The sequence below is a fragment of the Hypanus sabinus genome, chromosome 7 (assembly GCF_030144855.1).
Source record: "Hypanus sabinus isolate sHypSab1 chromosome 7, sHypSab1.hap1, whole genome shotgun sequence".
NCBI classification, from domain to species: Eukaryota; Metazoa; Chordata; class Chondrichthyes; order Myliobatiformes; family Dasyatidae; genus Hypanus; species Hypanus sabinus.
The window spans coordinates 148,620,763-148,647,179 of NC_082712.1; the positions used below are offsets into that span (position 1 = coordinate 148,620,763).

General features: G+C 40.3%; 2 protein-coding genes across 6 annotated transcripts in view; one reads left to right on the top strand and one right to left on the bottom strand.

Moving 5' to 3' along the window:
- Positions 1 to 13,221: 13,221 nt before the first annotated feature.
- On the bottom strand, positions 13,222 to 14,781 carry rag2 (recombination activating gene 2). The gene has a single exon (XM_059973960.1). The coding sequence runs from the start codon at positions 14,779 to 14,781 to the stop codon at positions 13,222 to 13,224; it is 1,560 nt and encodes a 519-aa protein (XP_059829943.1).
- Positions 14,782 to 21,671: 6,890 nt separating this feature from the next.
- The window catches only part of iftap (intraflagellar transport associated protein), a 38,105-nt gene continuing 33,359 nt past the window's right edge, over positions 21,672 to 26,417 (top strand). For 2 of the 5 annotated variants that reach the window (XM_059975955.1, XM_059975959.1), the window contains exons 1-2: positions 21,713 to 21,753; positions 21,893 to 22,084. Coding sequence is in view for 1 of the 5 variants with exons in the window: in XM_059975960.1 (XP_059831943.1) it covers positions 21,739 to 21,753 (15 nt within the window). In the remaining 4 variants the exon portion in view is untranslated. Of the gene's footprint in view, positions 21,754 to 21,892; positions 22,085 to 26,417 lie in introns of all 5 variants that reach the window. The other 3 variants (XM_059975957.1, XM_059975956.1, XM_059975960.1) reach the window with 3 other exon arrangements.

The window sequence follows — 26,417 nt, forward strand, 5'->3', positions numbered from 1 at the left end:
GATGGGAGATGCCAGAGAGTAGTGGTGGATAACCGTTTGTCAGGTAGGAGGCCGGTGACTAGTGGTGTACCTCAGCGATCTGTACTGGGTTCAATGTTGTTTGTCATATACATTAATGATCTGGATGATGGGGTGGTAATTTGGATTAGTAAGTATGCAGATGATACTAAGGTAGGTGGCATTGTGGATAAAGAAGTAGGTTTTCAAAGCTTGCAGAGAGATTTAGGCCAGTTAGAAGAGTGGGCTGAACGATGGCAGATGGAGTTTAATGCTGATAAATGTGAGGTGCTACATTTTGGTAGGAATAATCCAAATAGGACATACATGGTAAATGGTAGGGCATTGAGGAATGCAGTGGAACAGAGTGATCTAGGAATAATGGTGCATAGTTCCCTGAAGGTGGAATCTCATGAGGAGAGGGTGGTGAAGAAAGCTTTTTGTATGCTGGCCTTTATAAATCAGAGCGTTGAGTATAAGAGTTGGGGTGTAATGTTAAAATTTTACAAGGCATTGGTGAGGCCAAATTTGGAGTATTGTGTACAGTTTTGGTCACCCAATTATAGGAAAGATGTCAACAAAATAGAGACAGTACAGAGAAGATTTACTAAAATGTTACCTGGGTTGAATAAGTTAGGTCTTTATTCTTTGGAGCATAGAAGGTTGAGGGGGGACTTGATAGAGGTATTTAAAATTATAAGGGGGATAGATAGAGTTGACGTGGATAGGCTTTTTCCATTGAGAGTAGGGGAGATTCATATAAGAAGACATAAGTTGAGAGTTGGGGGCAAAAGTTTAGGGGTAACACGAGGGGGAATTTCTTTACTCAGAGAGTGGTAGCTGTGTGGAATGAGCTTCCAGTAGAAGTAGAGGCAGGTTTGGTATTGTCATTTAAAGTAAAATTGGATAGGTATATGGACAGGAAAGGAATGGAGGGTTATGGGCTGAGTGCGGGTCAGTGGGACTAGGTGAGAGTAAGCGTTCAGCATGGACTAGAAGGGTTGAGATGGCCTGTTTCCATGCTGTAATTGATATATGGTTATAAGCTTGGCACAGGTTATTCAGTCTCTGACTTGCTCTTACGTCTCTGCTTCAGATCGGTTTCTGATTGATGATGACCCCCAGTGTATTGATGATGAGAAATCTGGTGACGGTAGTGCCAGTTTATGTCAATGGTGGGTAGTTAGACTCCTGGATGGTCAGTGTCTGGTTCTTTTATGTCATGATGGCTCTTGCCACTTATCCCAAGTACTGTCTAGATTTGCTGCAGTTCTGATTGCCTTGTGTGATGATGAGTTGTGAATGGTGAAATCATCAGCAACATTTCCTCTTCTGACCTAATGTTGAAAGAATGATCACTGATGAAAGAGATGATGATGGTTAAAGCTGGCATATAGTCCTGAGGAACGCCTACAGATATGTCCTGAGGTGGGCTGATCCTACAACCTCAAACATTTTTCTTTATGTGAGGTATGACTCCATGAGTGTTTTACCAGTTATTTTTGATGCTGCATTCTGTTAAATGCAGTCTTGATAGCAAGAACAGTGGCTTGCTTCAGGAATTCAGAAAATTGGCCCACGTTTGGACGAAGGTTGTATGAGGTCTGGTTGGAGTGGTTTTGGCAGGGCCCAAACTGAGTATCATTCAATTGGGTGCTGGTGAGTAAGTGCCACTTGATAGGATTGTTGATGACAGCGTCCACCACATTGCTGATGACTGAATGTAGACCACATAGGTGATAAATAAATAGCTGAGCTGGATTTGATCTGTTCTTTGTGAAGAGAGAAATACCCTGGCAATTGTTCACAATATTGCATAGATGCCAGAGTTATAACTGCATAGGAATAATTAACCCGAGGTATACTGTAGCTACTTGGAGCATAGGTCTTCAGTGTTACAACTGAGATGTTGAATGGTCCATAGCTTTTGCTGTATCTGTGCTCGCAGCCATTTCTTGGAGTGAATTGAATTGGGGAAGATACAGCATGTACAAAAGGGATGGGTTATACCTAAACCCGAGGGGGTCCAAAATCCTTGCAGGCAGATCTGCTAAAGATGTTCAGGAGGGTTTAAACTAATTTGGCAGGGCAATGGGACCCAGAGTGATAGTGCTGAGGATGAGGTAGTTAGTTTATAAACAAAGGGAATCTGTAATAAGACTCTTATGACAGTGTAGAATTGCTGTTAACAGAATGTGTGACAACAGAAAAGGCAGACAATATTGAAAAGGGTGAGTACCGGACTGAAGATGTTGAATGAGCAGTATATAGAATAAGGCAGTTTGACTTGTAGCACAGTGACAGATTGGCATGTATGATATTGTAGGTATCACTGAATCTTGGCTGTAAGAAGATTATAGCTGGGAGCTTACCGTCCAAGGATACACATTGTATTGAAAGGACAGGCAGGTAGGCAGAGGGGGTGACGTGGCTCTGTTAGTAAAAAAAATGAAATCAAATCATTAGAAAGAGGTGGCATAGTGTTGGAATGTATTGAATCGTTGTGGTTAGAGCTGAGGAATTGCAAGGGTAAAAAGACCCTGATGGGAGTTATATAGAGACAATCAAACAGTAGTAAGGATGTGACCTACAAATTACTATGGGAGATAGAAAATGCATGCCAAAAGGGCAACATCACAATTGTCAAGGGGAACTTCAATGTGCGGGTAGATTGGGAAAATTAGGTTGGTGCTGGAGGCTGAATTTCTCGAATGCCTATGAGATGGCCTTTTAGAGCAGCTCATGATTGAGCCCACTAGGGGAGCAACTATTCTGGATTGGGTGTTGTGCAATGAACCAGAAATGACTAGAGAGCTTAAGGTGAAAGAACCCTTAGGAGAAGTGATCATAATATGATCGAAATCATCCTGAAATTTGAGAAGAAGAAGCTAATGTCAGATATATCAGTATTACTGTGGAGTTAAGGGATTTACAGGAGGCATGAGAGAGGAGTTGGCAGAAATTGATTGGAAAACAACACTGGCAGGGATGATGGCAGAAAGGCAATTGCTGGAATTTCTGGAAGCAATTCGGAAGGCACAGGATATATACATATCAAAAAGGAAGAAGTAGTCTAAAGGCAAAGTAACACAACCGTGGCTAATAAGAGAAGTCAAAGCCAACATACAAGCCAAAGAGAAGGCTTGTACAGCAGTAATTAGTCAGAAGTTAGAGAATTGGGAAACTTTTAAAAATCACCAGGAAACAACTAAAAGAGTCATTAAGAATTAAAAGATGGAATATGAAAGTAAGCCAGCCAATAATATTAAAGAGGATACCAAAAGATTCTTCAGATACTTAAAGATTGTTAAGAGAGGATTTCAGACCATTGGAAAATGGTAGAGCTGGAGAACTAGTAATAGGGGTCAAGGAAATGGTGGACAAACAGCCTACAGATGGAATTAGACAGATTAGAAAAATGGACAAATATATAGCAGATGGAATACAGTGTTGGGAAGTGTATGGTCATGCACTTTGGTAGAAAGAATATACAAAAAAACAGAGGCACAAAGGGACTTGGGAGCCCTTGTGCAGGATTTCTAAAGGTTGATTAGCAGATTGATGAGGAAGGCAAATGCAATGTTAACATTTATTTCAAGAGGACTGGAATATAAAAGCAATGATGTAATGTTGAGACTTTATATAGCACTGGTGAGAACTCAATTGGAGTATTGTGAGTAGTTTTGAGCCCGTTATTGTCAAAAGGATGTGTTGAAACTGGAGGGGTTCAAAGGCCATTCACGAAAATGATTCCAGGATTGAATGGCTTGTCATATGAAGAGCATCTGATGGCGCTGAGCCTATGTTCACTAGAATTCAGAAGAATGAGGGGTGACCTCATTGAAACCTATTGAATGGCAAAGGCCTTGATAGAGAGGATGTGGAGAAGGTGCTTCCTATGGTGGGAGAGCTCACGACTAGAGTACACAGTCTCAGAATAGAGGGGCATCCTTTTAGAATGGAGGTGAGGAGGAACTTCTTTAGCCAGAGAGTGGTGAATCTGTGGAATTCTTTGCTGCAAGCAGCTCTAGATGCCAAGGCTTTATGTATATTTAAGGCAGAGGGTGATAGATTCTTTATTGGTCAGGGCAGGAAGAGATATGGGGAGAAGGCAGGAGACTGGGGCTGAGAGGAAAATTGAATCAGCCATGATGAAATGGCCGAACAGACTCGATGGGACAAATGGCCTATTTCTGCCCCTACATCTATTGGTCTTAAGGTCTTATGGTTATGTGATGGGAGCATGATGAATTAGGATCTTGGTCTTCCTGTTTTTACAATATACTTCGGTAAATAATTCTGGTTTAAGAAGCTCAGTGACTACTTACTGGTGGCAGACAAACAAAGAACAGGACTAAATACTTTATTAGTAACACTTTTTCTTGCAAAGTCTATGGTAAACCATCACCACAAACAATAGAGAGGTGAGTGCAGGCGAGGCTGAATCTCGGGTCGAGGCACACAAGTACAAGGCAAAGTCGAGGCGACATCGAGGTTGTTTGAGGCAAAGTTATGGTGAGTGGAGTGGAGCATTCATTCATTTAATTTCTTGTACGGTACACATTCCTAAATCCTTTATTTTCTAATGCAGTCTTGAGGCCCATCCACCTAAACTGAGAGCGAGGTTATATCGAACTAAGCACCAGGCTGATTTGGAAAGGTCTGGTATGAGGTGGCAGGGTTCAGGCATGGCACGTATCAATGTGACACCACCTGTGTCCTAGCGCGAGGAGCAACCTGATGTTTGGATGATTTAAACACTAGGCCAGAGGGATTGAAAAGGCAGGTTGTCGGGACAAGCGGCAAGGGTCCGGCTGGTTCTGCTTGCTGCTCAGCGACATTTATTTGGCTCTACGCGGAACTGAGGCTGAGGCTGTGGCCTGCACTGGCTCTGCGCTGAACTGAGGCAGAGTTTGAGGCTGTGGCCTGCTCTGGCTGCTCCAGACTTCGTGTCTATGGACTCATTTTTGTTCTGAATGCTATTTGCTTATTTTTATTGCTTGCACATTTTTTCCCTCTGTACACTGGGTGTTTGACAGTCATTTTTAATGGGTTTTTAAATTTTGTTTGTAGCTGTCTGTAAGGAGATGAATCTCAATGATGTGTATTGTATTCATAATTTAATAATAAAAATGTACTCTGAACTTCGAACTTTGAAATAATTTAGAGCTCAGTCAATTTGACTGAAGTTTTATGACTTTCAAATAAGCACAGAAAATGCTGGAACTACTCAAAAACCAAGTCACACCTGTGTAAAGAAAAGCAGAGTTAGTGTTTCACATTGGAGACTCTTTTGGAATTTCATCAGAGGAACATTTTCATCTGCTCAAGGAAGCTTGTTACTTTTCAGCTTTTCAGCCTCTTGCTTTGCTGGAATAATAGTAAAGTTGTAATGAATAGCCTGCTATGGAATGGAAACAAGGACACTCACATCAAAGGCAGTCTTGGCTAAAGGGGCTTCAAATTTCTTCTTCTATTACTTACTGATTGCTTCTGTTCTTGATAATCTCTCATCTTTATTTAGTTCTGGTGGGGTTAGGTCTTTGGGCTAATGGTTGTTTTGGTTAATCATGGTTATCAACTAGCTGCTGGACCTTTTGTGCTTTTCTATACATCTGTTCATTCGATTAATTGCAATATTTTTGCTGGACTTCTAGATCTAAGCTTGTCTAACATATTGTGTATGTGCAGAAACTTCCTCTAACTAAATGTTGGGAAGTTTGAATGCTTGGTCTCCCCTATATGCCCTGTGCCCTGACCACTGACTCTATCTTCTGGAATCTCTCCTGGTATTATATTCAACTCAAGAATAAATTCCTGACCACATCCCTGCTTTCCTCTCTCAGTTCCTCAACTGCTGAAACCCTGATTCAAACTTCTCTTATGACTTGACCTTTTCAATGCATCATGATCATCTTAATCCATTATGTCTGTGCTCAACGAATATCTCAATTTAAAATAATCATCCTTGTTTTGCTTTCATACCCTACTGGCCTACAGTTCTTCAAGATATATGTGCTCCTATAATTGTGATCTTTTTCATAGCCCCAGTATCAATTCCACCTCAATGTGTGAGAATGTGTTTAGATTCCAAGTCACTTGGCTCTGGAAAGCTGTCCCTAATCCTCTCCCCTGCTTCTTGTTTTGGTCTGTTTGTCACCTTCCAAAATGCTCTAGATAATGGCATGAACTGAATGCTGGCAAATGTAGCGCTGCTGCACTAGAAGTGGAAGAATGTGAAATTATTCACTTTCGTAGAAAAAAAACAGAAAGGCATATTTCTATTTAAATGTTGATAGACTGTGAAGTCTTGAAATACAAAGGGACCTGCAAATCTTGTACACCTGTGACTGAAAGTAAATATGCAGGTGCAGCAGCTAGCTGTTAAGAAGAGAACTTGTGTGATGCCTTTCATTGGCTTTGAGGTTTTGTGTACAGGCCCTGGTGACCACACCTGGAGTACTGCATACAGTTTTTTGTCTCTTTACCTAAGAAAGATATACAAGGAGCACCATAAATGTTTACTTAAACTTATTCCTGGGATGGTGAGGCAGTTGTAGGAAGAGACATTTGGTTGATTAGGTTTACATTCACAAGAATTTAGAAGAAAGAGCAGATGTCTCATTGAAATTAACAGAGCTTGACAAATGGGACACAGGAAAGGTAATTCATATGGCTCAAGAGAGGGGTCTACAACTTGGAGTCACATTCAAAATGCATAGTAAATGACTAGGATTGAGATGAGAAACTTCTTCACTTGGAGGCTGGTGAACCTAAGGCATTGTCATCCATAGGAGAATAAGATATGAATATGCCATTACTGAAGAAGGAGATTGACAGATTTCTAGATACAAAGGAATGGGAGATTGCAGGAATATGGTATTGAGCTAAAAAAACAAATTAATGGGATTAGTGTATGTAACGTTCTCCTTCGCGTGTACTAATAATGCCGAATTCAACGTCGAGATAAACCACAGTCAATGAGACCAGATCGCAGTAAGAATAACCATTTACTGTTCACTCTTCACATTAACATATGGTGAAAACTGTTGATAAAACAATACAAGATTGATACAGTATTTGTTCCTTCCTTAATATCACATTTCAATTGTAAATACTTGCAAAGGTGACTATAACTACATTACACTAAGGTGCAGTATATAGGCAGAGTTTACCTGCTCCATTGACTACTTTAAATACACTTCAATGCAAACTATCCGCAACTCTTTAACTAACGAAAGCATAAACATTATCGACCGTCGTTACTTTTAACAGGATTGGCATTAACATCTTAGTTCAATATATCGATTATCTATTAACTTACAGCGTTGCTCTCACTGTGATTTCTCATGCCTGCAAAACAACTTCTGCTCAGGTATGCCTCGTGGTGAGCCCCCACCCTCGTGTTAATTTCAAACCGGTACTTTCCCACAAGACGCGGCGAAACCGGATGTGACGTCATCGCATGCCGATATATTTTACATGCAATGAATATATTTTAAACACTTCTAATTCTAACTAGAAAATACTAACAAATGAATTACTAAGCGAAAATATAAACTAAATAACTGTCGTAAAGACAGCACACTCCCCGCTTGACCTTCGTAAGGTCATAATGAACAGAGTACAAAACTTAGTCTCTTAATCAGTCATTAGGTAGAAGTAGAATAACTTCTGTAACTGGCCTTTGGTAAATTTTCACATCACCTTGGTCGGTAGTCTTCAATTCGATCTTCCTGACATGTCCATCCCCGCTAGGGAATGTAGCAGTGATTCTGGCCATTGGCCAGCTGTTGCGGGCGATTTGCTTGTCCCTGAGCAGGACTAAGTCTCCAACTTGAAGATTCCTGCGGGGTTCTGTCCACTTTTGTCTCTGTTGCAACGAGGGTAGATATTTTTGTCTCCAGCGAGACCAGAACTGATTTGCCAGAGCCTGGACTTGTCTCCATTGCTTTGTGTACAAATCCTTGTCTGAGAAGTCTCCTGGTGGAGGAGGTGTTCCTACCTTCTGTGTAAGGAGCATTGATGGCGAAGGTATGAAGGGGTTTTCTGGGTCAGAAGACACAGGTAGGAGTGGTCGTGCGTTTATAATGGCTGTGACCTCTGCCATTAGGGTGCACAGTACCTCGTGGGCCAATCGGGTGCGTTGCTGCATCTCAGGTTTCCTTTTCCGGGTTTTCCGTAAGGACGTGAACCGTTTGACTGCCTGCTCTTTGTTATCTGGTGAGCGCTGGCGCGGTTCTCTGAAAGGCAATGGGGCAACCTCATTATTTGCTTCATCTCTGAAGACCTTGGTGTCCTTTGTTTTTAAAGAAATGGCATCTTGAGCTGATTGTGCAAGTTTATTTCCGTGCTCGGTTTGAATGAAAACTGACTGACCCTGCGTCTCGTAGGTTACTTTACGCTTGTTAACATCTGGTTGTGCTTCCTTAATGCACGGGACACTCGGGCAGGGTTGAAAGATTGAATGGCGGCCACTCTCTAGCACATTGGTCTTGAGTGTGTTAACCATCGGTTTGTGTACGTCTTCAGGGCACACCTCTCCTATCACCACCCAGCCTAGATCCAAGCGTTGCGCAAAGGGGGCGTCGTGTGGTCCATTGACCTGCTGCCTAACCTTGTGTACCCGGATTACATCTCTTCCTAATAGCAGGAGTATTTCCGCTTTTGGATCCAGTTCTGGGATGTGTTTGGCGATGTGGTGGAGATGTGGCTGGTGTAGCGCCGCACTTGGTGTCGGGATCTCAGTGCGGTTATTCATGATTCCATCGCACTCTAAGAGCGGAGGGAGACAGATGACGACTTTACCATCCAGGGACTCGATCTGGATGCCTTCTGCCTTCCTTCCTTGGGTTTCCATGTTGCCTGAGCAAGTTTTGAGGTAGTATGGGAACTGCTCACTCTCAATGTTGAACAATTTAAAGAACTCTGGACTGACTAGTGAGCGATTGCTCTGATCATCCAGAATTACATAGGCTTTGATGGCCTTGTCTTTGGCTCCTTTAGGGTACACCTTAGTGAGGCAGATCTTGGAACAAGAACGACTTGACTGAGCTTGACCGCAAACTTCTGTACAGTTCGAGCTGACAACTGTTGTCCTGGGGTGAGCCTCTCCCTCCCTGCCATCCTGTTGTGGGGGTGAAGGAGCGTCGTCGGTTTGCGGTGACAGGTCGGGATGCATGGCCCCGACGTGATCTGGGCTATCACATTCCGGACACTTCACGGCGATCGTACACTCTCTGGCGAGGTGAGAGGTTCAGGAACAGCATCTAAAACATATTCTTTTCTCCTTGAGAAGAGCCGTCCTCTCTGCAAGGGGTTTTTCCCTAAACATTCTGCATCCTTTGAGGGGGTGAGGTTTGTTATGCAACGGACAATACTTGCTAGGGTCGTTGTTAGTTGCAAGGGCTTCGGTCTTGAGCACTGACATGGATTCATCAATGTTGAAAACATTTGAAGAGGATCTACCTGGCTTGGTGTAAATCGTACTGCTTCCTGGACCCGCGAGGCTAGGGTCGTTTCGCTTCTTCGCCTCCCTGCACACAAACCTAGCGAGGAGCTCAAAGGGAGGAAATCGATCATCGTGCTCTTCCTTGTATTCTAAAGCAACAGACAGCCACCTGTCCTGCAGCCCAAAAGGAAGTTTGTCCACGACTTGTCTAATCCCGGATGGAGTATCTAGGTATACTAGACCAGCTGAGTAGCCATCTTCTTTGGCGCCTTGGATCTCCATGAGTAAATCTCCGAATTCTCTTAACTTAATGTGATCTTTGGCTGACACCTTAGGAAAGTTTTCCAGACGTCGATATAGCGCCGCTTCAATAACTTCGGGGGCCCCATAGTCCTCCCGAAGTCTCTCCCATGCTTTGCTTAAGGCTAGTTTGGGTTTGTTGATGTACACTGAACGCATGCGTCTCACCTGTTCACGTGATTCTTTTCCCAGCCATTTCGCCAGAAGGTCCAACTCTTGGGTTGCACTGAGCTGGACTCCGTCGATCGCGTTGGTGAATGTCGAGTACCATGCACAGTAATTTTCAGGCTTATCGTCAAACTGGTACAGTCCCGAAGTGACGAGATCCCGTCGTGCTAAATACTGCATCGTGGGATCAGCTGTAAGCGGCATGCGGGCTGGAGAAGTACGTTGGCGCCTATATGACTGAGAACGTACGTTTCTCATGGAATTTGCCGTCCTGGATTCGACCTCTGCATCTCTTCGCATCAAACTTTGTAAGTTTGGTGTCGAGAAGTATCGGTTGTCAGCTCTTTCATTCTTGACTTCATCACGGAGTCGCGAGGGTAAATTTTCTTCCTCGTATGGATGTGATGCAATTGTGACTCTCTGAGGTTCCTTGTAGCTGGGGACGTTATCAAATATGTATGGAGAGGGGAGACGAGCCTGCCTGTCTATTTGAGATTGTACATAGTCGCTTGTGCGTTCCAGTCTGGTCCTTTCTAAAGTAGATCTTACTTTGGTCAGATCACGCGACCCTTCAGCTTCTTCTATGTACTCTGCTTCCGCCTTGGCAGCTTCTTCTTCTCTTTCTAGCTGCAGTACTTGCAACTCTGTCGATATTTTTGCCATTTCCAACTGGGTTTCGGCTTCTCGGGCGGCCGCTTCACTTTGTCTGGCGTCCCTTTCCTTCTGGATTTTCGCATGTGTTTCGGCTTCTCTGGCGGCCTCTTCACTTTGTCTGGCGGCCCTTTCCTTCTGGATTTCGGCTTCTCTGGTGGCCTGTTTCATTTTCAAAACTGCTTCTTGTCTGGCGTAACGCAGTCGCACCTTGGCGGCTTCTGCCTTGGCTCTTGCCTGGGTGGACTTACTTGATGTCGCTCTACTGCCCTTGTCGCTGGGCGCCATCGACTTGATCCCGGATCGAGCTGACATTGCAGCACTTGGAACACCTGATAACTCCTGGGTGGGCTTACTTGATGTCGGTTTACCGCCCTTGTCGCTGGGCGGCGTCGACTTGATACTGGATGGAGCTGACATTGCAGCACTTGAAACACCTGATAATGCCGCTTTTTCACTGTAACGTTCTCCTTCACGTGTACTAATAACGCCGAATTCAACGTCGAGATAAACCACAGTCAATGAGACCAGATCGCAGTAAGAATAACCATTTACTGTTCACTCTTCACATTAACATATGGTGAAAACTGTTGATAAAACAATACAAGATTGATACAGTATTTGTTCCTTCCTTAATATCACATTTCAATTGTAAATACTTGCAAAGGTGACTATAACTACATTACACTAAGGTGCAGTATACAGGCAGAGTTTACCTGCTCCATTGACTACTTTAAATACACTTCAATGCAAACTATCCGCAACTCTTTAACTAACGAAAGCATAAACATTATCGACCGTCGTTACTTTTAACAGGATTGGCATTAACATCTTAGTTCAATATATCGATTATCTATTAACTTACAGCGTTGCTCTCACTGTGATTTCTCATGCCTGCAAAACAACTTCTGCTCAGGCGTGCCTCGTGGTGAGCCCCCACCCTCGCATTAATTTCAAACCGGTGTTTCCCACAAGATGCGGCGAAACCGGATGTGACGTCACCACATGCCGATATATTTTACATGCAATGAATATACTTTAAACACTTCTAATTCTAACTAGAAAATACTAACAAATGAATTACTAAGCGAAAATATTATAAACTAAATAACTGTCGTAAAGACAGCACAGTGTAGATAGACAAAAGGGTTGATGTGGATGTGGTAGACTGAATATTTTGATCTTTTTCTTCTAGTTGTTTGCTAAACCTACTATTTTGGCCAAACTTTTTGTCACCTTCCCTGACATCTCTTTCCACGACTTAGTGTTAACCTTTTTTTTGGAATGGGGCCTTGTTGGTGTGTTATGTCAGATTATTGTTATGATTATATAAGGGGAATTATTTTGAACAACAAGACAAACAACTTAAATAAAATATCCAATTAAGCTCCAAAGAAAAGCTTTTAATAATGCAAGATATTTGGCAGAGAAGATGGTGGAAGGAATTCCAGATCTTAAATGCAAGGATGCCAATGATGGAATAATCAAAATCAGAGATGCTGGAGTTTTAAATATCTGCAGAACTATTGGGAATCTTTGGAATTTGTATTACTAGTGGGAATTATGAGATGTGAGAAGGTGCTGCCAAGGAGAGATTTGGAAGTGAAGACCAGACAGTTAAAATTGAGTGGTTGCTAAACTAGGAAACCAAAATAGGTTGGTGATCACATGTGGTAGGTGAATGTGTCTTGACCTAAGTCAGGATTTGGGACGGGAGTTTATTACGTATGAATGCTATTAGATTGTAGGGATAAGACATTAAGTATCGTACTTGCTAGTATTGAGACCGGCAATACTAAACACATGAACATATCTGGAGAGAATCTGGAAAACCATAACACAGCAATTATAACTGGAAACCATTACAAACAAATCTTTTGGATGTGTATCCAAGACAGATGGAGCATTGGAATAATTGGAAAGTTGAGATTCATCACATTCCTGCAGCTGACTGATCTTCCGAGCGTTATGTTACCTTACACTAGCCATTGAATTCTGAGTATCAGAGCTTTCAGTAAATGAAATTTATTGTGTCGATCTTTAAAGGTCTCAATTCAAAGGGTAATTATCATTTTTGTTTCTAGGTAACATTAACACCACAGAAGTAAAGTTAATAATTGCTGAATTAACAAGCAGAGCAATAAAATGAAATTTGTAATCAGTTTCTTTAAAAATCCATTTCTGCATCAAATGTTGCATTCAAGGCAATAACACCAAAGAAACACTAAAGCTAACATTACATAATAGCTTATGATCAAACAATAAAAACTTCCTGGTCTTCCATACATCACTTAAATGTTGGATCTTATTACACAAAAGGTTTTATTGCATTTGAATGTATTTTACTGTGTTTTATAGTATTCTGAGCACCTTTGGCAATTTAGTTTAGTTGTCTCATTTGAGTAAATGTTGTCTTTTGTTAAATCAGATAATTTATATTTATGTTCAAGAAAGAACTTAGACATTGTCATCGGTAAATGATAAGAAGCTAGTTTAGGTTGCTGGTTGCTGCATTTGCATTCCAGACAATAATGCTTGTTATCTTTGTAGGGTAGCAAACCTAAATAAACAAAAAATCAGTATGCAGAGATATCAACATTAAAAATGCTACTTTTCATAAATTTCAAAACATAGAATTAACATGTCTAACATTTTCAATCAAACAGTCTCTTCAGAAAGCTCTTCTTCATTGGCACCCTTTTCAGTGTTGCCGGTGACTTCTTACGGGGGGATTTTATCGGCGTTCGCTTTATCTGCTTTGGCTTGTGTGGAGTTTTAATTCCTCTGTCAATATAATGTTCATTGCAAAAGTACTTTATGTTCTCCTGAGAAAACTGAATCAGCTGCATTTCCGTGAGATTCATGCACTGAGCATGTACCCAGTGTCCATCATCACCTGCATTCGAGCAGAAGATCATTGCAGGTTTATTGAGTTCTGTAGAATAATAAGGCACCCAGATCTTGATGTTTACATTGCAGTTGGCACTACATTTAATCCAATAACCTTCCTCATCAGCATCATCCATGTTTTCCACATTGTCAGAGGGATCTGCTTCCACATCAAAGCGAAATTCTTCCGAATCTTCAAATGTGCTGTATTCCTCGGGATCAGTAAAGGATTCCTGGCTGGCAGACATCTGGCTTTCTTCTTTAGGCTGTCCAAAATTTGCAACGTAGAAGTAGTGTGCGTTTGGTGCATCTTGTTTTGTTTCTCCAGGAATTCCTATTAACACCGCTCTACTTCCCATATCACTGCCAAACCAGGTTTTGCTTGCTTTGATGTCATTAGTCCACACTGGGGGTTCTTTTTCCAAAATCTGAATGTTATTATTCTCCAAAGTGATGGTGTTACAAATCATCCGCTTCTGGCTCTCAGATTCATAACCACCAACAATGATGAATTCATCTGTGTCAGCTTGGGTCACGATTGCACTTGATACAGAGATACCCCCATGTAGTATTGTACATTTCACACTTGGATGGATGTCTGAAAGATCTACTTTTAGACTAAGCAATCTTGCAGGACGATCGTTGTTTTTAATAGAATGACCACCTAATATGTAGATGGTGTCAAGTTTTGAAATGGCAACATGGAATGAAAAGCCTTCTTCTATCTCTGGAATCACGTGGGATGTACAACGGCCTGTATTCATATCAATCAGAAAAACCTCAGGTGAACAATCCACCAGGCAATTCCAGTTTTCTGTAGTTCTTTGTCCAGGATCCTGGTAGGATCTACCACCAAACAAGGCACATATAGTTTCTCCCTTGTCCTGAATCACATTGATGGTGTGGCCATATCTTCCACTGGGAACTTCTCCTGTTAGTTTCTTTTCAGTGCATTGAAGAGATGTCCGCTTTTTGGCAGTATTGTCATAAACCATCATGACATAAAGTGTGTTAGGCAGCTCATTATTTGGAGTTCTCCCACCATGAATGAGATAAAAAAGGCTTCCTGCCTCTGAAGGATCTGAGAAATGAGTTACTGCAGGCCGACGCAGTGGTGGGAGATAGCAAGATTCAGATGAAAATGAAACAGGTTTAAGTTTCATCTGGCAACTCTTGAGATGAAGAAGGAAAACACCTGTGTTACAGGATCTTTTAGGCCATCCTTTCTGTCCAAAAAGAAAGACTTCACTATGAAAATTCATTAAGGAGAATCCTGGGTGTATAAGGTTGGTATTGCTGTTCTCTGAAACCAGTTGCAGGGACATTGTTGCAGTAGAAAGCTGGCTGGATCTTTGAAAGGAAACTGAATAGAAGATCATGTTAGAAATGAAAAGAAAATGAAGACCGTGATAATGCAGAAATGACCGTGTACAGATGTTGCTATTAAGCTATCACTTTAACAGTAACCCGATAATTAGTGCAACTTACTTTAAACAATTATTTTGGGTTCATGATTTATTCATGAAAACATTTGCAAAATGACCTTTTAACAAATAGCTATTGCATTCCACATTGTTAAATTCACTTTCAATAAATCTTTGTTCTGCCAACTCCATACCTTTTGAATTCTAGCTAATGATTTTTCTCTCTGTTTTAAAGTGTCATTCTTTTATTGGAACATCAGTGGGAAGAGATACAAATGATTTTTCAATCTTTGGAGCCCAGTATGGTTTGAAAGCGCATCATTTGGAGATAATGGCCTAGAATTCATGGAAGCAATGAAGGCTGGAATAGATAGAAAGGTCTGGAAGGTGGCGATCATTGCTAGGCATTCCCAGTCATTATAGGAAGCAACTCCTGAGAGAGGAGTAAAAAGAACTGTAGACAAAATGTGGGGTTGAGATTGCAAAGGGAGCTGGAAAGGGCACGTAATAAGGGTAATGTCGCAATTGTGATGGGAAACTTCAATATGCAAGGGGACTGGGAAAATCAGGTTGGTGTCAGATCGCAAGAGAGGGAATTTGTTGAATGTCTACATATTGCTTTTTAGAACAGCTTGTACTTGAGCCTACTAAGGGAAAGGCTATCTTAGACTGAGTGCTGTGTAATAACCCTGACTTTGTTGGTCAGCTTAATGTAAAAGAACCCTTTGGAGGCAGTGGCCATAATATGATTGAATTCATACTGCAATTTGAGAGGGAGAGGCATAAGTAGCATGAATTAGTATTGCAATGGAATAAAGGGAACTACAGAGGCATTGGAAAGGAGCTTGTCCAGGTGGATTGGAGGAGATACTTGCAGGAGAAATGGTAGAACAAAGATGGCAGAAGCTTCTGGGAATAGTTCACAAGGCTCAGGATAGATATGCCCCACAGAAGAAGAAGTTCTCATATGGCAGGTGTAGGTAACTGTGGCTGACAAGGGAAGTTGAGGACTGCATAAAAGCCAAGGAAAGGGCATATAAGGTTGCAAAAGGGAGTGGGAAGTTGGATGATTGGGAAACTTTAAAAATCCAACAAAAGGCAGCTAAAAAAGCTATAAGAAGGGAAAAGAATGAGAAAATCTGCAGATGCTGGAAATCCAAGCAACACACACAAAATGCTGGAGGAACTCAGGAGGCCAGGCAGCACCTATGGGAAAAAGTAGTCAATGTTTTAGGCCGAGACCCTTCAGCAGAACTTTGAGTCCTTTTACACATTGTTTGTCAATTATTTAGATAATGGAGTTGATAGCTTTGTGGCAAGGTTTGCTGATTGTATGAAGATGGGTGGAAGGGTTACCACTCATCTTCCACTAGGTAGAATCTGTGGAATGCTCTGCCACAGTCTGCAGTGGAGGTCAAGTCCTTGGGTATATTCAAAGCAGCTGATAGATTCCTGATTGGTTGGGACATCAAGGGATATGGTGAGAAGGCAGGTGGGTGGTGTTAAATGGGATCTGGGATCAGCCATGATGAAATGATGGAGTGGGATTGATGGGCTGAATGGCCTAATTCTGCTCCTATGTCTTATGGTCTCATGGTCTAACAGGAGTTAGCTTGATCAGAAGGAAAAAATGACATTTGATTACGGTATGGTAAATTGGAATGAAATTTTCCAGAAAATTGGGTAAATTAATCAGAAAGAAAAGTTAAATGATGGTGGCCTTAGTCCAGAGCTATTTTGTGGTTTGACCAGGACCCAGGAGGAGCTGGATATTTATTGTCTGCTTGGGACTAAAAGCTAGCAGGGTACTAATAAGCTTCTAAACCCATTCTTTATTTTATTATATTTAGAGGTACAGCACAGTAACAGGCCCTACTGTACCAATGAGCACCCGCCACCCAATTACATCTATGTCATCAACGAACCTACTAACTTGTGTATCCTTGGACTGTGGGAGGAAGCTGGAGCACCCAGAGGAAACCAACATAATCATGGGGAGAATGTACAACTTCCTTATGGACAGTGGTAGCGTTGTACCCAGGTGACTGGTGTAGTAATAGTATTATGCCAACAGCTACACTATAATGTTGCACCAGCTTATGTGAAATGCAACCCCAGTCTATTGGTATTAAACTTTGAAAAGTCCATAAATTGAGATTGGCTTTGCTTTAACATCTGCAGCCCTTATCTCTTTAAAGTTGTTTCTAAAGGTCTCATTTGGCAACTCTATTTAATATTGCTTCAATCAGGATAAGCATGCCATAGTTGATGCTTTCGCAGTTAACATTATTCTAGGGCTACACCCATTTTATTCAAACCTTACCAAGACACAGATGTTATCAGCTCTTTTGGCCATTGACAAAGTTAGTTATGAATTCTTCTTGTTATGGAGCCTAACACGAACATTTAAACATCCACCAGCTAATAGCTGAAACCAGAACCTAGTTTCAAAACCTGAGTGTAACATTATTCATCTAACCAATATCTGACATAAGGAAAAGCTGTGAGCCTAGTACTCTATCAACCTTTGAGCTGCTTGTATCATGGGGGCAACTGTACTTTCTCCTTCAGTGACTTTCCTTCCTAGCCTAAATGAGGTCTATGGTACCCACCCAGCTGGTCCTAGTTTCCTGCATTTGGCTGACGTTCCTCAAGAAATGCCCTTGCACATACCTATCCAAATGCTTTTTAAATGATAATACTATACTATTCCTTTCTTTCTGATGTTAAATATCTAAAGGTTCCATCCTAGCCTCTACCTTAGTTTCCTTTGGGGAACTATTTATGATTCTCTGCCCTTCCTCAGTATGCTACCCTTAATGACAATTTGGCTGCTGATGTAAGTTTACCTCTCCAACACTTTGCTCAACCCATGCTCTGTGTTATCGGCCTGCTTTTTGGCATCCAATTCTGGATTACTGTGCGTGGGAAAACCAAAATGATTATCTTCGATTCCTACAACAAATTCCATTCCTGACCAACCGAATTCATCTTCCTCTCTGGTTAGTGTAAAGCTGACTTCAATTTTCCTAGTTTCGTTTTCTTATTTCACCTTGAACTGAGCATCTGAATTCCTGCTCCCCTATTTTCAAGGACACCTACACACTTCTCTTGTCAATGATCTCTTTCCCAGGTCTTGGGCTCTAAAATCCCATCTCTATTTTCTCTGCCTCTCTGGCTTTCTCTCCTTCTTCGTATTTAAGAAAGGAAAAACACATCTATTCATCACTATTCATGAACTCAGAATGTTCTACCCAATTTATTACCAATTGGTTCTATCCAATGTTTATTACCAATTTAGTCCAGCTATACTTGTCTTTTTCCTTAAAAAGTGAAAAATAGAATCATAGAGTCATTGAGCAATAAAGCACAAATACAAGCCCTTTGCCCAACCAGTCCATGGTACCCACCTAGCTAGTCCTAGTTTCCTGCATTTGGCTGACATTCCTCAAGAACTGCCCCTGCATGTACCTATCCAAATACTTTTAAAATGATAATACTATACCTACATCTACTACCTCCTCTGGCACTCACTCCATATATTCACCACCCTCTGTTTGAAAAAATGCCCTCAAGTCCCTTTTAGATCTCACTCTAAGCCAATACTCCTTATCTGCGGAAAAGACTGCTACCAGCCACATTATCAATGCCCCTCATGATCTTATAACATGGAAGCACTTTGTTTTGTTCGTTAAGTGCCGTGTTATATGATGCGGGCGATCATGGTCTTTCCATGACCCTGATTGTTCTTGGTAAATTTTTCCACAGAAGTGGTTTTCCATTGCCTCCTTGGGGGCAGTGTCTTTACAGGACGGATGACCCCAGCCATTATCAATACACTTCAGAGATTGTCTGCCTGGCTTCAGTGGTCGCATAACCAAGACTTGTGATATGCACCAGCTGCTCATACGACCATCCCCCACCTGTTCCCATGGCTTCACGTGACCCTGATTAGGGGCTAAGCTGGTCCCAAGAGTGAGCTGCAGACTAATGGAGTGAAGGAACACCTTACACCTCCTTTGGTAGAGATGCACTTCCACCCAACTGCCCAGTGTAGCAGTTGGTGCAATGCTATTAAAGCTTGGGGTGTTGGAGTTTGGAGTTCGGAGTTCAATTTTGGTGTCCTCCGTAAGAGGTCTGTATGTTCTTCCAGTGAAGTTTCTTCGTGTGGGTTTCCTCCCAGTGCTCTAGTTTCCTCCCACAATCCAAAGATGTACTGGTAAATTGTCTTGTAATAAAGCTAGGGTTAAATAGGTGGGTTGCTTGGCAGTACAACTCATTGGGTTGGTAGGGCCCGTTCCATGTTGTATTTATCAATGAAAAATCAATCTCGATAAGGTTATCCCTCATTCTCCTGTGCTCCAGGGAGTGAAGACATAGCCTGGCCAAACTCTCCTGATAACTACGGCCTGCTAGAACTGGCATAATTTACCTAAATCTTTTCTGTACTTTTTCCAGTCCAACCTCACCTTTCCTATGGAGGCTGAGTACCCCTTATCCAAACCCCAAAACCTTTTTGAGTGCTGACATGACTTCACAAATGGAAAATTCCACAAGGTGCTGGGAAGGTTCCCTGGCAATGCTCAGGTCTCTGCGCACCACAAACAGTTCTGAGAAGTGACCCCACATATGTAATGAAGAGAAGTTAATGAAAAACAGAGAAAAACACTGCATAAAGTGAAAAATTAAGACCTCAATCGTGTATTGAAAGAATGGATTCGTCAGGATTGCAGTGAATAAATGCTGCTTAATAGTACGGTGATTATGAAACAAGCAAAATGGAAGGTAATTGTGAATACAGATTTCACAGTTGTATACGGATGCATACTTTGATAATAAATGAACCTTAGAATATTCAGCAGGCTGGTTGCAGAGATTTAAGAAAACGCACGGCATTGAATTTTTAAAGATCTGTGGTGATAAGGCGTCTGATGATCACGAAGCAGCAGAGAAATTCATTGATGAGTTTGCGAAGATTATCACTGATGAAAATCTAACACACTGAACGGTTGCATCACATTTGTGCGATTAACTGGTGTAAGACAGAGACTGCTTACTGGTAGCAGCAAATTCAGAGTTGGAAATGATGGCAATCCCAAACTATCTCGTTATTTAATCCAAACACTGAAAAAATCCTAAATTTGAAATACCTCCAACCCCAAGCATTTTGGATAAGGGGTACTCAACCTATAATGGGTTTCAACTCACCATTGACTTTATACAACAATATAATGCTCCTAAAAACCTTTTTCACCACCCGTAACAACACTTTCAATGCTCTATGTACTTGTATACTCCAATACTCAGTGGCCACTTTATTAGGTACACCCAAGTATCTGCTTGTTAATGCAAATATCTAATCAGCCAATCATCTGGCAGCAACTCAATGTACAAAGGCTCAGGAAGTTCATGCTAAACTTCAGAATGGGGAAGAAATATGATGTAAGTGACTTTGACTGTGGAGTGAAGGTTGGTGCCAAAGGGGTGGGTTTGAGTATCTCAGAAACTGCTGACTACCTGGGATTTTCATGCACAACAGTCTCTGGAGCAGGGTTTCCCAATCTGGGGTTTTGGACTCCTTGCTTAATGGTAGGGGTCCATGACATAAAAAAAATTGGGAACCCCTGCTCTAGAGTTTACAGAGAATGATGCAAAAAAAAAACAATACACATTCAGTAATGGGCAGTTCTGTGGGCAAAATGCCTTGTTAACAATAGAGGTTGGAGAAGAATGGCCAGACTGCTTCAAGCTGACAGGAAAGCAACAATAATTCGAATAATCATGTGTTATAACAGTGGTGAGCAGAAGAACATCACTGAATGCATAGCACATTGACACTGGAAGTGGATGTGCTACGGCAAGAAAAGATCATGAAATCACTCTGAAACCACTTTATTAGGTACAGGAGGTATATTACACTCCCTAGTTTCCTCCCTCATAGAATGTTTTGAATTGTAGGTAACTCCATTTGTGTTTCTTTAAAAAAAACTATTAATACCCTGATGCACCATCAATAACTCTCTGAGACGTGAGGCGAGATATCGGCTTTTATTGACTGGAAGAAAGAACAAGCAGCAATTGACCACCACGCTACATCCTGGAGACTGAGGCCGGGCTCAGACCTCAATTGCCTTTATACAGGGGTCTGTGGGAGGAGACACAGGAGCAGTCAGCAGAGGGGCGTGTCCAGACAGGTATATGTAGTTCACCACATACCCTGAAATGGAAAATTTCATCAACTTTTGATCAATTCCTACGCTTTTGTCATGTCCATGTGAATCAGTTCCTGCTCTTCCTTTCCTCAAGTTCTGGATCTGCATGTCTCTTAAAATGTAATTGACTACTATGTTCTCTTTCCTGTAGGTTTATAACATTAACAAAATCAATTTGAAAGATCGAGTTTCTCCCTCCATCCGAGGAGAAACTTGACCTGGTAATCACTTCCAGTATTTTCAATATATTTTCTTTTGCTTTTAAAAATACTGCAGATACTGTAATTTGGAGATCTGAAAAAGCAGAACATGCTAGAAATACTGGGCAGGCCAGGTGACATCTCTGGAGAGCGTTTAAGGTCGACTCATTTACATTTTTCGTTTAGTTTTATAAGTACAAAGTTTTGGACACAAATAATGTTACGGAGACTTTAAATTACACCTCAGGTTTCCTGCTCAGCTTTTAATTTGTTTCCGGAACTAAATCTGATAATACGTTTTCCTGGCGGACTCAATTCCGAAAGGGCCACGCTACCTGATGGGATTTGTAGTTTATTTTCTCGATGTTGGGAATAGACTGTATCTCCCGACAGGCATCGCGCCAGAATTTGGCGTTGCCAGGGCCACGGAGTAGGACACGGACGCCATGAGAGTCGGACCCGTGAGTAAACTTAGTTGAAGCGGCGGCGTTGAAGTTAATCAGCACTGTAAAATGACCGCTTGATTTACTCTGGTGACACAATTTAGTTTGGCTAGTTCCCTAACGCAGACCAACTTCTGATCTATTTTATGTTTGCAAGGGTTTAGGTGCCTGTGGCCTCTGATGCACTCCATAAAGTTGTCTCTCCTGATCCATTCCTAAACCATGCTCACTGACCCACAGAATGTCTTGGTCATCTGGTGCTGGCAGAACCACACTGTGCTCCGCAGAGAGGAGGCTAAGCGTGACTACAACCTAAATACTGCAGATATTAATCGATTTGCATAAAAAGGTGGATTCCTTAATAGAAAATATATTACAGAAGTACAATAAGAGGATTTTGATAGCTTTTTAAAGGTTGATATTCCTCCAAAACAATATTTGTTTACTTACATGATTAAAAAGAAATTGTTAGAAAGCCTGGAATGCTAAAAGATTTTAATTGAACGGGTATACTTTAATATTATTTATGCAAAAGTCCATTATGAAAATTCTGCAGGACTTTAATGAGATTGACAATATCTTTTCTGTGTATGTCTTAATATTAAGTGTCTGTCTTAGGTCAAGGGTAGTATATTCGACTTGAGGTTGTGAGTTCAAATACATTGCCTGACACTTCAGCAGATGGTTTCTCTGGAGTCTCAATGCTGCTCTCTCGGTTTTAATATCTGAATTTGTAGGATCCAACTGGCTTACTAAGTTCTGTGTTGAACATAGAGCTGCTATTGACTTCTTACTGCTTATAAATCCGTCAGTAATCTGAAGTTGGGATGGAAAATGAGGAAAATAAATGTTTTTAATTTTGTATTTACATGTAATATCCCATAGTTGTTTAGTGAATTGGAAGCAAAAACATACAATGATGCCCTTCAATATTGTCATTTGATTTATGTGGTATTAAAGTAGTTGTAACCTTAAACTGCATATGAATACTTAAGCTAAATTACACTACAAGGCACAAGCATATTTTAAATTTTAGTTTCACAGCTAATGTTTTGTTGAATTAAATCATGTTTTTACATGATTCTTGTGTTCAGTGAAGTTGACATGTTATGCCTTTAAAGTAATTCTATTCAGTCACACTTGATATCATGTTACACCAAAAAACGAGACATGCTCTAGAGTCGACAATGAGAAACTTCTGCAGTTGTCATAATGTAAAGAAATTATTTTTATTTGAATGTCAGTTGATGGCATTTTTCCTATGGTTTCGATGGAACCTTCAGTGCTAATTTGTTACGTTTTAACGTCAGTCTTTGAGCATAGCGTCCCTATATTGATAAAGAAATATTGAAACCAAATTTGTCATAATTATGTAATGATAAATGAGGTAAATTTAGTATCATTTTAATATTAACATTATTTAGGCTTGGAATCAGAATCATGGTTAATGTCACTGGCATATGTCATGACATTTGTTTTATGGCACAGTACAGTGCAATCGATAACAAACTATATAAATTGCCATAAGAAATATATATAGACAAAATTTGAATAAGTATTGCAAAAAGAGAACATAAATAGTGAGGTAGTGCTCCATTGAGAAATCCGATAGTAGAGAAGAAGCTGTTCCTAAAACATTGAATGTGTGTCTTCAGGCTCCAGACTTCTAAAGTTCTCTAAATGGACATTCTAACTGGATTTCTAAATGGACATTGAACCCATGAACACCATCTCACTACTTTTTTTTGTATTTATTTCTGTTTTTGCATTGCTTATTTTAACTTATCTATTTAATATACTGTACATACATCTACTTACAGTAATACAATTTTTTCTATATTTATCATGTATTGCATTGTATTAGTGCCGCTAAATTAACAAATTTCATGACATATGCCTGTGATATTAATCCTGATTCTGATTCCTGTATCTCCTCCCTGATGGTAGCAATGAAAAGAGGGCATGCCCTGGGTGCTGGGGATCCTAATGATGGATGTGACCTTTTTGAAGCATCAGCTTTTGAAGGTATTCTTGATGCTGGAATATTCTTTACTTAAAATTATATCTAATTTGGTTTCTACTCACAGAGAGCTTTGCTACTTTTTACAAAGTCTTTCAGGGTTTTTGCTGCTTTTCCTTGCAGAAAATCCACTGCATATAGTCTTTGTTCACTGTGGCTGTGAGGTAGATCGTTTTCTTTGCACTGTTATGTTCAGCTCATGGACATGGATTTAAGGGTATTGAGCAAAGGTTTGTAAATGAATTGAAGAAAGATTTTCCCATCCAAGAAATTGTTTTAACGAAAATGTCAATCACATTTAAAAAGCCTTTCAGAGCACTTTCAGGCACATTTAAAAATATATACCGTCAACCACAATCTGCAACATTATAGACAGAATTGGAAGGTGGGATTAAACTCAGTATCATTTTTTGAATAGTGTAGACGCATTGAGCCCACTTCTAATTTGTTAATTTCTACATTTCAATGAACAGTGATGTAATTGCCCAAGTAATACTCTAAATGTAAATAACTTTTGGACTTCATCAAAAAAATGTGGAAAACCTCTGCCTACATGTAGTTGGTCCTTTTCTTTGACTTATTTCCTCTTTCTTCTTTACTAAATGTATTTAAAACTTACTTAGCTTTTCCTCAATAAGATGACAATTGGAAATTTCAGACTTTCATTCAGGATCTTCTCTCATTTTGTACTTTCTTTCAATAAAGCTACATTGATCCATTTGAATTTGAATGGACATTTTAACATGTAATAGTTTAGCATATGGACCTTCACTGTCCTTAGATGTAGATATATTGAATGCATACTGCTAATATGATGCTCGGCTGTAGTTGGCTACAAAATTAATTACTTCTCCACAACAACACACGATAATTGAATTGTCTGTTTCCTTTTCAGCTTATAGCTTTGCAGATGTTAACATCTCCTTTTAACCTTAAACAAGATATAATTATTTTTTTTATTTTAATGAAGAAAATTACTGCAGTAGAGAAAAATATAGAGACTGGCTGTTATTTAAATCACTTGGCGTCGCTTAGCACTTTTTCCAAACCTCAAATAGCATAACAAGTAAGTCAAAAAGAATTAGTTTAGATAAAAGTGTATGTTCTGTATTAAGTACTGTAAATCTACTTACATACAAGACAGCTGTTAATTAGCACAATTACTGTGACAATAGTGTAGGCTTGCCTTTAATATGAATATAATACCAAAATAACATTACCTGTATAGTGCAAATAGTCGCAGAGACTGGAATTGCTTGCAGAATTAGAATTTGCCGGACACCTGGTAAATATGTAGCATTCAGTCAATGTAGAATATCTCTGAGAGCATTTACAGCTGGTGCAAATGATTCTAAGCACTTCCTTGATGAAAGCAAATGCTAGTGAACAGCAGATGCTTCAATGACGTGGTGTGTTTCGAATGTGCAAGATATTAAATACATTTATGTATATATCACTTTATACCTAATATCTATTCTTGTTCTTTATTAGTACTTACTATCTCCTGGTTCCCTTTGTGCAACTGTCTTAAGATTAAATCTCATTCTGAATTAAAATATGTCTTAAACAGTGGGTGTTAAATTAAGCGTGCTTATGTTTATAACATCGGTATAAACTGCGAAGAATTAGTTAAATCGGCACACCACAGTTGTTGAATTTTGATAGTGAATAATGTGAATGATATTTATTCTGGACTAAGAATCAATTTGTCCATTTCAGGTGTCACCCACAATCGTGGTCCTGCTCCCTTCAATTTCTACTCTGTAAAACAGCCTCATCAAATAGAAGATATATTTTAAAAGGTTTAAAAAAAAATTCAGTTACCTTAATTCTGCTTGAAGTTACTAGTGCTAGAAAGGTCGGTGAATTCAGTGGATTCTGGTTAATTCGACACATCAGGACCAGTATATTTTGGCCCAACTAAGCAGCTGCCCCGGTTAGCTGAAGTGTCCTGGAAAACTAAAAAGGTATAAAATAAAAGCCAAACTACCGTTTAAATGAGTAACAAAGAAGAGCTTTGAAGAGATTTGTTTTGTCAACTAAAACACTTGAAGACTTCTATAGATGTACTGTGGAGAGCATTCTGACAGGCTGAATTACTGTCTGGTATGGAGGTGTGGGTGGGGGGGGTGGGTGGTGTTGCTACTGCACAGGACTGAAAAAAGCTACAGAAAGTTGTAAAATTAGTCAGTTCCATCTTGGGTACTTGCCTTCGTAGTATCCAAGATATCTACAAGGAGCAGTGCCCAATATTAAGGAGTCCTATCACCCAGGACATGTCCTCCTTTTATTGTTACCGTTAGGAATGAAGTACAGAATTCTGAAGGCACACACTGAGCGATTCAGGAACAGCATCTTCCCCTCTGCCATCTGATTCCTAAATGGACATTGAACCAATAAACGCTACCTCTGTTCTTAAGAAAAAATTATTTCTGTTTTGCACTATTTTAACCTAACTATTGAATATACGTATATACTTAACTGTAATTGATTTACTTTTTTCCTTTCTATAAATAATATCATGTCACATTGTACTGCTGCTGCTAAGTTAACAAATTTCATGTCACATGCTGGAGATAATAAACCTGATTCTGAAATTATGTATTTAAATGAAGTACAGAGCAGATTAGAACACTATCAATACAGGACTATAAAACTTTAT